This window comes from Camelus bactrianus, chromosome 3 (assembly GCF_048773025.1).
Source record: "Camelus bactrianus isolate YW-2024 breed Bactrian camel chromosome 3, ASM4877302v1, whole genome shotgun sequence".
Lineage (NCBI taxonomy): Eukaryota > Metazoa > Chordata > Mammalia > Artiodactyla > Camelidae > Camelus > Camelus bactrianus.
Window position 1 is genome coordinate 117,137,358 of NC_133541.1, and position 11,484 is coordinate 117,148,841.

General features: G+C 40.5%; 1 protein-coding gene across 1 annotated transcript; it reads left to right on the forward strand.

Annotated features, from left to right (window-relative positions):
• Positions 1-9,678: 9,678 nt before the first annotated feature.
• On the forward strand, positions 9,679-10,632 carry LOC105068331 (olfactory receptor 2T29-like). Its single transcript, XM_010954189.2, has one exon. The coding sequence runs from the start codon at positions 9,679-9,681 to the stop codon at positions 10,630-10,632; it is 954 nt and encodes a 317-aa protein (XP_010952491.2).
• Positions 10,633-11,484: the final 852 nt, after the last annotated feature.

Genomic DNA, 11,484 nt, shown 5'->3' on the forward strand with positions numbered 1-11,484 from the left:
AGGAACATTGTGACCAGCCCTCCTTGAGCAGGTGCAAAAACAAAAGATTCCTGCACCAAGAAGTTTGCAATAACCAGTCACATCCCCTCCCCTTTTAGTATAAAAGGAGACTGAATTCTAACTTGGGTAAGCCAGTTCTCTGGGACACCAGTCCACCACCTTCTTAGTCTGCTGGCTTTCTGAATAAAGCCACAGTTCCTTGCTCCTACACCTCATTTCTCAGTTTATTGGCCGGTTGTGTGGCAAGCATTGGGAGCATAGACTTCATAACAAATTTTGGTGAGACTGCTAGGTGTCCAGTTGCTCCTGGTCAGCAAGCCCTACTTGGGGAATTTTGGAGTAAGTCCCGAGCAGCTGCTGGGGCCACTATTCCTAAGGGTCTTCCCGTCAAAATTTGCTGAAGTTGTTACCAAGTCCAAACTCGTACTGCTTGCCATACAACAGGCCAATAAATTGGGACACAAGGTGTTGGAGCAAGTAATAACGACGTTATCTGGAAAGCCAGCAGACCAAGAAGACGGCAGACTAATGTCCTAGAAAACCATCTGACTCAGGTCAGAATTCAGGCTCCTTTTCTACGAAAAAGGGGAGGAGGTGTGGTTGGTTGTTGCAAACTTCTTTGGTGTCGGAATTCTCTGTTCTACCAGTTGTCCCTGTAGATCAGGTCATGGTTTCTCTCCAAACCTCCAACAAGACAAACGTTATTTCCTATTCTGCAACATTTTAACTTTGCATGAATGGGAAAGTGTTATACTCTTAAAGGTCAGAGCCTTGAGAATGGGCTCTCCTGTGTATTTCAGGCTCTAGGCAACAATCTTTTACAAAAGGTGCAGAACCCACATGACTAAGGACAGGAAACAGAGCACAGGGTTAGAGCCAAAGGACGGATCTAAGAAGTCAGATTTGTTCTTTTCTATTACAAAGTGGCACCGGCTGCCCCAGGGCTTGACAGATCGGGGCAAGGAATCGATATCTGGGATTGACAGGCAGTACAGGAGGTTACATCTCTCCAGTGTGTAGAGCCAGAAATTCTCATTTTCCTTCATTTGGGTTTTTGTTTCTCCACAATAAGCCAGTTTGTTTTGTATTTGAGTAGGGTACCCTGTTGGAAAGAGGAAATAATTGCTGGACTTTTACCTGATTTGTGAACAATTTCATTTGTTTCATTTGTGTTCACCATTTGGGTTTTGTTTTGTTTCGTTTTATTTCTGTCTTTAAAAGATGGAAGTGGTTTCATTTAACCCTAAAGAAAGTCCTCTAGGGTGCATTTTGGAGTAGTCTCATTATGTTTCATTGTAACAATATTTGTCCACAGTACCTGTTAGGATCTCCACAGGGGAATTCTGCAGGATTATTTTGGGATCCTGGGTACCATGTTCTGTATCTAAAATAGAAATTACCTAGTGTCACTCTCTCTTTGTTAATTAACAACAAAAGACATTGTTGGTGTGGATCCAACAGCTCTCCAAGGTGTCACATTGCATGGGGGTTGAGTTGACAGCTCTTGTGCTTAAGGGTTTATTTAAGGTTTTCTGTTTGTCATTTGGGTTTTCTGTTTTACTTTGTTTTGGTACTAGTTCTCCATTTACAGTCAAATCAGTTTTGTGATATTTAAAATTTTTTTACTGATTTCAAATAGAGGAAAGAAACACATAAACACACACACACACACACACACACACACACACACACACACACACACACACACAACACAGAGTCTGTTCTTGTTCAAAGGTGGGGCATTCCAAGGAAGAAAAGAAAGATTCCACTTGGTTCCAAAAATTATCAAAAGCTCCAGCCCAGAATGTAGTCCCAGTTGGTTGATAAGGAAAAGAGTCATTCCTTTCATTGCTAGAGAGGATCAGTTGCTATTTATGATTTTACAATAAAATGGTGAGCAATAGTGACCTTTCAATGGTTCTGTACCACTAGGACTATTTTTTGAAAAAATCATTGAAGAATAATGAAATCCCCTAGGTGCATGTATTTGTGTTATTACATCAAGGAAAGTAAAAAGAGGAAGAGAATGAGAGTTTCTTCCAATATATCTAATCCCGTCTACTGCCTCTCATTCCTAAACCACCAGCCCTAATTCTCGACACTGGGTCTCAGAAAGTGGTGAAACTAATGTCCCCTCCTTATAAGAATCATTTGAAAATCCTGTGTTAGTTCCAGGAAAAAGGGACTTGGTCTGGGGCAGGGTAATTTTTTCTTATGCTGTTATCCCATAAGGGGCCTAAATGCAAATATCCAGCTGGCTGAGTTTCTACGAATGACCCACCACCTTTCATGGACAACAAAAGAATTTGAATGAAATTCAAGAAATTCAGTAAAAAAGCAAATGAAGTCCCCTCTGAATTTTTGGAAAGAATTTATCAGGCTTACAGCAGATCCCAAGATCCCTGAAAATGCTAGGATGGTAAATATGACCTTTATTGGGCAAAGTAACCCAGGTATCAGAAGAAAATTGCAAAAACTAGATGGTGCATTTGGAATCAGATGGAATCAGTTGGAAGATACTGCGTTTAAGGTATTCAACATCAGAGAACAGAAACAGAAAAAGGAAGAGGCAAGGTGAAATGCTACTACTTTGACCACCCTCTTTGGATTCCCAAAAGACAAGAGGCCCTAAGAAAAATAAGCCATCATTAGGTAAGGAACAATGTGTCTATTGTAAAGAAGAAGGACATTGGGATGCCCCAAATTAAATAAAAGGAGGGCTGAGGAATAGAAAAGCAGTGATACCTTTCAGATGGTAGAAAGGGGAGAATGTTTAGATGATGAATGAAGAGCCTGGTCTCCTTGGATTTATGACACCCAATTCAAATATCCCAACAGGAGCCCTGGGGAAAGGTGACAGTGGGTAACAAACTGACTGATTTTTTTGGTAGACACAGGGACAAATTATTCCATGCTAAGCACCAAAATAGCACATAGAACAGCCCAGTTTACCCCAGAAGTACAGAAACAATCATTTTTACAATGATTGGAGGGTCAATTAGAAACCCTGACGTTAAAACATAGTTTTTTGAACATGCCTAAAGGCCCTCTCTCCCTTCCAAACTGAGATCTTCTCTGTAAACTAAACGATAATTCGATCTCAGAGCGCTCCCTGTCCTGGAACAGGCTTTAAACCTACAGGTGGCTCTCATGGAAAACTTGGACAAACAGACAGAACCTCTTCATCCGGAGGGCTATAAAAAGATAAAACCAGAAGTGTGGGCTGACAGTAGCCCAGGAAGGGCCAAAAGCACGTGGCAAATACAAGTCCTCTTGAACAAGGATGCTGGGAATCTTCAGACATTTGTTAGTGTTTGTGGACATTTTTTCAGGATGAGTAGAAGCATATCCCCCAAGACAGGGAAAAAAAAATGAAGTAGCTGAAGCCAGCGTTAATGAAACTATTTCTCACTTTAGATTGCCTAAGACCCCCTCAGAATTACAATGGACTTAACTTTTGTCTCCAGTGTAACCCAACAGGTACCATGTTGACTGGAAACTGCATTCATTCTGGAGACCACAATCAACAGGGAAAACTGTTAAAATGTGTCAGGAGGATAATTTAACATGGAAGAAGGCTGTGCCAATTGCCCTGCTACAGATTAGAGTGGGTCCCAGAAGTAAATTTAAATCAAGCCTTTTTGAAATAGCACATTCCAGGTGTCTTCCCGGGCAGGAGAATGTCTTAAAGAACTTAGCAGGTACCAAGAATATTAAGACTTCAGGCACTGTTAACTTCTGTTCATGAGTTTGCTTCCAACAGATCTGCCCACTCAACCGAGGTGGTCCTGCACCCGCTTCAGCCAGGGCATTGAGTCTTCCTCAAAACCTGGAGAGAACAAAGACCTGAACACATCGATGTGCCCCTAAGTGGACAGGACCATATAAGGTGATGCTGAACACAAATGTCTTTGTTAAATTAGCTGAGATAAGATGGTAGATTAAAACTGGCTCATCCAGAAACTGGGTGGGATGAAGACAATCAGACTTGGTCTATGAACCATTAGAAGATCTTAAGATACTGTTTCCGGCCAAGCCTCCAACAGATAAGTAATAATGAATTTTGTTCTTCTCTTTGCTTCACTACACCAGTGACAGCCACTTGTTGGAAAGTACTGAAGGTGGAAACAACTCCTCTTGCTCTAAAATGTTGGAAGGATATAAAGATAGCATAAGGCAGAGTATCCTGAACATTCTCATCCCAAGTGCTGAGTTAATGTGTATGTTTCAGATGCTTGTCTAAGAACTGTAACAGGACCATGAAACAGGAGTGCTGTGTGACCAGCTTAGGACTCAGAAACACTTCCAGTCCCAGGTTGACCAACTCCACTCCATGATCACCCTCTCGTTGCCCCCACTTATCAGGAAGTAGCCAGAACAGCTATCGCTCCTTTACGCACAATATTGTGGAATGGACATTGACAGTGGGAATTATAACAGAGAAGAACAAACTGCATTGGATCTATTCCTTTTGCTCTAACCTTTGTGCTCTGCCACCTATGCTCGGTCACACTGGCTCTGCACCTTTGTAAACGAAGGTTGTCTATAGCCTGAAATATCTCAATGTTCTGGAAGGCTTGATTTTTAAGGCATAACACTTTTCAATTCATATAGAGATTTTAAAAAGCATGACTGCCTTCCTCCTGAAGGCACCTCCCTCCCTGTGCACCCAGGAGCCCCTAGGACCAGCCTTGGGCAGCTTCCAAGCCTGACTATTCCTAAACTGGAATGATAATGGCCAAACATGGACCTGAGGCCCAACAGCAGCAACCAGAAAGACCTCACAGGTCACAAGGAAGAGAGCCAATCCTTGGAGTATTAAAAAAAAAAAAAAAAGTTGCAGAATAGAAAAAAAATTTGTCTTGTTGGAGGTTTATAGGAATATTGTGAACAGATCTACTTGAACATGTGCAAAAACAAAGGATTTCTGCACCAAGAAGTTTGCAACAACCCACCACACCCCTTCATTTAAGTACAAAAGAAGACTGAATTCTAATTCTGATAAGACGGTTCTTTGGGACACTAGTCCATCACCTTCTAGGTCTGCTGGATTTCTGAATAAAGTTGCTATTCCTTAATCAAACACCTCGTCTTTCCAATTATTGGCCTGTCATGTGGCAAGTGGAATGAGCTTTGACTCAGTAACAATAACACAATTTCAGGAGGTTTTTGGAAAAGCAATTTAGTGTTGTGTATAAAGAACCTTGAAACATCGTATGCCCACTGGTAAATTAACTTAGGAAAAAAATCACATTCAGAAAATGCCTTCTATAAAAGCACTTTTATTTCAATACAAGTTATAATTTAGAAATTTGAGTGCAACATAGTTACTCAATATTCAGGAGACTGTAATTGAGATATAATTAATTTGATACGACATTAACCTCATTGTTTAGGGCCCAGTCATACGCAAACACTTTACACATTTCAAACAGAAGGGATTTGATGCACGAGTCAGTTACTTTTGTCAGTTGGCAAATGGCTGAAGTGAAGGTTGGAGAAGCAAGAGAGGAAGTGTCTTCAACCAAGGACCAGGAGACCTCATCAACCAATGGGGCCCCGTGTGCCCACATTGCTCAGCTGATGGGGACGCTGCCTTCCTGGGTCGCTGGTGGGATCCCATCCCAGAGGCTTGCATCTTGAGAGTGTTCAGAAACTGCCTTTGGGGTGCTGAATACTGCAGTGCCCACATGGTCCTCAGTTGCATACAGCTGCTGAAGCTGCCAGAGTCCATCACCAGAAGCAAGAAAAAAGATGCAACTTCTTTCTTTCTTACACTGTCCAGTGCCTCCCAGGACTTGCACTCTCAGAATCTTAAGAGAAACCAAGTGACGAAGGGGTTAGGACAAGCCACCTGCAAGCAGAAACCCTGGATGGCACAGGCAGATTCAACCCCCAAGTGCGGGACTTAAAAACAAAAATCACCGAGTGGACAAAGGATGCCGTGGAGAAATAATCAACATAATTTGAGAACAAAAATACAGGAAAAAGTTCAGAATAATCTGACTGCAATTTCCATTAAGGGTAGGGTTGCTTCTGTCTTTGTCCCTGGTTTATCCCAACTACCTGGTACATGATATAAATTCTGTAAATATTTGTAGTCTGAAGTCAATACATAACTATTATGATGTAACCTTTGTCTGAGAGAGTACCTTACAGTTGATCTTACTTTTTTCTTTGACACATCAAATAGACTATGAATTTCAGAATCTGTATCTCTGAAAGGCAAGGGATGTTTCAGTACCTCACAAGATATTCTTGAAGAATCAATGAGGGTATACACACATACAATTTTTTTATAATGTGAAAAAGCTAAGGTATATATGAATGAACATTTATTTCATTGATAAGATTTTACTGGTGATGGTAAGATTTGAGATGATTGTTAATACTGTTTAAGATTTCCAGTTTAATAATAAAAGGAAATTTTTTAAAGACATAAGAAGGAAACCAGAAAAGTGCAACACAGATATCTGTTACCATTTTTAGCTCTCTTAATTGCATTCTTCTTGAAGGTCCTTGAGGGATTTATCATCAGAAAACCTTCATTCACTCCCCTAACGGGCATAGCATCAGCTGGGATGGCGTCACCCTTCTTCTCTCTTTATACAATTAACTCTAGCCACTTTGCATTATCCCATCTAGATGAGGCTTTTGGCATCATCAGATGTTGGGGTAAAACAGAGGAGAAGACAGAACTGCTGGATCAAAAGGGTAATTATTGGTTTTGACGTGCTCTGCTTCTGCCACACTCTTAATTCTCGACTATGTTTCCTCATGTTTCCCATATTATCTATTTTTATGGAGAAAGGCAAGTTTTTGTTTTTTATTAAATCTTTTATGTAACATTTATCTCTGCATTATATTAAAATATGGGTTTTGATTTCCAATCATTGATGGACAAAAGTACATACATTCCTCCTTTATTGTCTATATGTATGTACTGTATGATGAGGTTGCTTTTCTGAGACTGATTTTACAGAAGAAAAAGCACTAATTTTACATTGAATGTGGATACTTACGGTGGTTAAAACACTGAAATAAGTGTCTCAGTCACATTTACGTTTCCCAGATGAAGCTGACAGCGGGTGGCTAATACCCAAATTGTAGACTTTGCGGAGGGAAGACTGGGTCCTAGCAGACCTACCCGGTATTGGCTCATGTGGGATGCTAGGCAGATGCTAGAGAAACCTGAATTATTTATTTTGCGAAAGGAGAAAGTACGATGAGTACGTACCTCACAGAATCCTGGGGAGAAAACATACGGTAAAGAAATAGAATAATCGTTGGGATGCTGCCAGCCTCATAAAATGTTTGATACTGTTCTATTACTGCTGGTAATAATGCCCCCGCCCCCAAAAAATATACACTATTCCAATTACATTAAACTCTGGCAATTGGATAAAGAAGGGTAAGAGTGATCAGGGAGACTAGTTGCCTTTGCATGATTCAGACAACATTCCCATGGCTGTCCAGTGTGCCAGGTGGGCTGATCACTGTGACTCGATCACAGAGATTCCCATTTGCCAAAGTGCAGCAGAGATTTACCTGCTGCCTCCCACTTGCCCTCCGCGCTCTCCATTCACTCATTCAGCAAACAGCTCTGAGGTCTTCACGTGTGCCAGTCACTGCACTGGTCCTTACTTCACTCTGACTACAAACAGAAACTCAGCCACAGGTGAGTCTTCAGGTTACTGGATTGTTTTAAAATTTTGCACAGAGCTCAGCTTTCATCTACCAGTTTAGGTAGACTCTGACAGAAATATTATATTTTTAATGCAACCTGTTAGATATGTTAATTTGTTAGATATTTATATTAAGGCATCAAATTCATTTTCAGTGTTGTCTACTGCTTTATCACCCCAGAACACAAGACAGTTAATAAGTTGAATATTTTAATTGTTCTTTGCAATTATTGCAAGAGTATAAAGTATATTTGGAACTTGGAAATTCTTCCTGAGATATTTCTGCATCCTGAACACTTCTAAACTCTTCTGAGAAAAAGGGGTCAATATTTCCTTCTTGTTGGTAAAGATTTATAAAATTAAACATTTCACATATCAAAAATTAAAAATTTGCAAAGGTTTAATCTCTACAAGAGAAAATGTAGAAGAAGCTGTTACTAATTCTCTTCAGAAAGGCCAAACATCTGTTCTTCTATTGTCCTTTCTTATTTGCTTTGCAGCTTTTAAAAATTCTACTTTAAATCACATTTGTATATTTCTCCTGTGAATAAACAGACTGACTGTGACCTCCTTGAATGTAGCCAAGTTTAACTTTTCTTGGATTTGTCTTCAGTGTCCAAAACAGATATATGCTGTGAGAAGCACGATAGAGGATGTAACATTGAATTGGAGTCAGAGATTTCTCAGTGTTTTTCAGTTTTTCTCCCTGCATCTGTTTCCAGAAAAAATTGATCTCTACAGACAATAAAGTAGACTATGTTTATAAACCAAATAAATGGTTCTCTTATAAATGGCAATGACCTTCTAAATCCTGGTTCTTCTGGCTGAGATTCAGAACAAATGTAGGGGCTTTAAGGAGATGAAGTTGTAGAGGACTGTACTGGACAGAACAGAGATGGGATTCTGCATAAAGTTCAGCTTAACCAGGGTTAAAGTAAGAAATATGCTATATATTTACTTCTATTTATAAATCCATATCTATATAATTTACACTTACATAGTTTGTATTATTTATAGAAAGTCTGATTACATATATCTAAATTATATATATGTATATTCATATATATGTAGTGTTCTGGGATTACAGAAATAATTCTATCCAAATTTGTATATGTATGTATAATAATAATAAATAAAATAATAAAACTAGCAAACTGAAGTAATGCATCTGAAATAATTTTTTTAAATGGTAACAGCCATCTCTTACATAGAATCTGTACAAAAATTACTATAGATATTAACACTCCAAACTAACAATACATGTGCTTATTTATCGATAACTGATAATGTTCTAAACAATTTCATTATTCTATCTCATTTAATCCTAATCGTATTTGAGATGTGAGATTAGGATCCCTTTTATGCAGAATGGACAGAGGAATGGTGAGTAGATGGTAATATGGGCTCATAGCCATAGTCCCGCCTTAGAATCTGGGTTCCTCATTTGCTGCTCTTAGGATATTTAAAGGGTTTGTTTTCGGTGAGGACCTCAGTCTGCTTCTGTGGATGCATGGCTTGCTCCACACAACCACACAGCCTCACAGCATGGCCTGAACCTCCAGGAAGATGAAGTTCAAACATTTGGTATGGATTTCACTCCAAAATATGTTTCAGTTGCTTTCTAATTCTCTCTCACATGGAATACATTCCAAGAGGTTTTAAGATCCCATTGGATCCTTAAACAGAAAGGATGGTACAACTTGACTTGTATAACAATGACTACCTTTTTACTATAAGTAACCAGTTCCTTAACCAGCAGCTGTGAATTCTTAGTTTTCCACTAAGTTTGTTGAATTATAGGCAATTTTTGATCCCAGAATCTACAGTCCCATGGCACTTCCTCCCATTAGCACAGTTGGGTTGCTGTGCATCAAGTGTGTGCACACAGACACACACATGCACCACAGCTCACTAAATATTCACTTAAGGTGGTCATATCCCATGATTGATCTATTAATCACAAAGCTCTCCTTGGTGCTCTAGGTGAAACCCCATGGCCAACCACACTGGACAGTTGGATTTCATCCTCGTGGGGCTCTTCAGTCAATCCAAGCACGCAGCTCTCCTTTGTGTGGTCGTTGTTGTGATTTTCCTGATGGCCCTGTCTGGAAACAGCATCCTGATCCTCCTGATATACTCTGATGCCCACCTCCACACCCCCATGTACTTTTTCATCAGCCAGTTGTCTCTCATGGATGTGATGTACATTTCTGTCACTGCACCCAAGATGCTCATGGACCAGATCACGGGTGTAAGTAAGATCTCAGCCCCTGAATGTGGGATGCAGATGTTCCTCTACTTGACAATAGGAGGTTCAGAATATTTCCTTCTGGCTGCCATGGCCTATGACCGCTACGTGGCCATCTGCCATCCGCTCCGTTACTCTGTTCTCATGAGCCATCGTGTGTGTCTCCTCTTGGTGTCCGGCTGCTGGATCCTGGGATCGGTGGACGGCTTTATGCTCACACCCATCACCATGACCTTTCCTTTCTGCAGATCCAGGGAGATCCATCATTTCTTCTGTGAGGTCCCTGCTGTCATGAAGCTTTCCTGCTCAGACACTTCCCTCTATGAGACACTCATGTACCTGTGCTGTGTCCTCATGCTCCTCATCCCTGTGACAGTCATCTCAAGCTCCTATTCTTTCATCCTCCTCACCATCCACAGGATGAGCTCAGCCGAGGGCCGGAAGAAGGCCTTTGCCACATGCTCCTCCCACATGGCTGTGGTCATCCTCTTCTACGGGGCTGCTGCCTACAACTACATGCTCCCCAGCTCCTACCACAGCCCTGAGAAAGACATGGTTGTATCTGCCTTTTACACCATACTCACTCCTGCGCTAAACCCTTTAATCTATAGTCTGAGGAATAAGGATGTCACGGAGGCTCTAAAGAAGATGTTGAATGAGGTGTCTGTCTTTCAGAGAAGTAAGCTTTTTTTACATTAATAGTTTTTCTTCACTCTCTGCACATCAGAAATTTATGATCTTATACCATGCCATTCTTCAGATTCTCATGCCATGTGTGTTATCCCACATTCATCCTTTTTAGAGGAAGCTTTTTTCCCCATATACTCTTTCTGTGTTCAAAATATTTTTACAAGGTATTGAATTCATGTTACATTTTTTTTCTGAATTTGATAACTGCACTGTGATTCTGCGGGAGAATATTCATACTCTTAGAAAATACATAATTAAAATATTTGGAGGGAAAAGTTCACAATGTGCATAACTGATGAGAGATGGAGAGAAAGATATGGCAAGGAAAAGGGGCTATAAAGTTAACAGACGAATCTAGGTGAAAGTTGTATGTGTTAATTGTGCTGTTATTATTCGTGGTGCAAGCGTATACTTGAAATTACTTAAAAATAAAGAGTAAATTGTCCAACATTTCTCCCCATTTTTAGCTCCCAGTTTATGCTTGGTGGCAGTGTGAGCGGCATAACTTAGAAATCACGTTCGTGTTAATGTGGTTGATCACTTCTGAGACAACGCAGTCCTCTGCCTACCTTTACTGAGGGCCCCTTTGTTCCTCAGTAAACCCATGAAGGGTCCTGAAGGCATCTAGTGAACGCTGCTGCCTCTCTGAAATCCTTAGTACTCGTGGTAGACTGGAAATCCGAAACTGCATAAGGTACTGTGTGAAAAAAATATTAACTCCAAATGGAAGGAGTTACATGAACCCCGGTGTTCCATCACGGAGGGAACAGTCCCCCCCCATGAGGTGGTATCCGAGCTGAGATTTCATCTGAAGTATTTAACTTATAAAGCAAGCAGAGGAAAAGCATCACACATCCAATC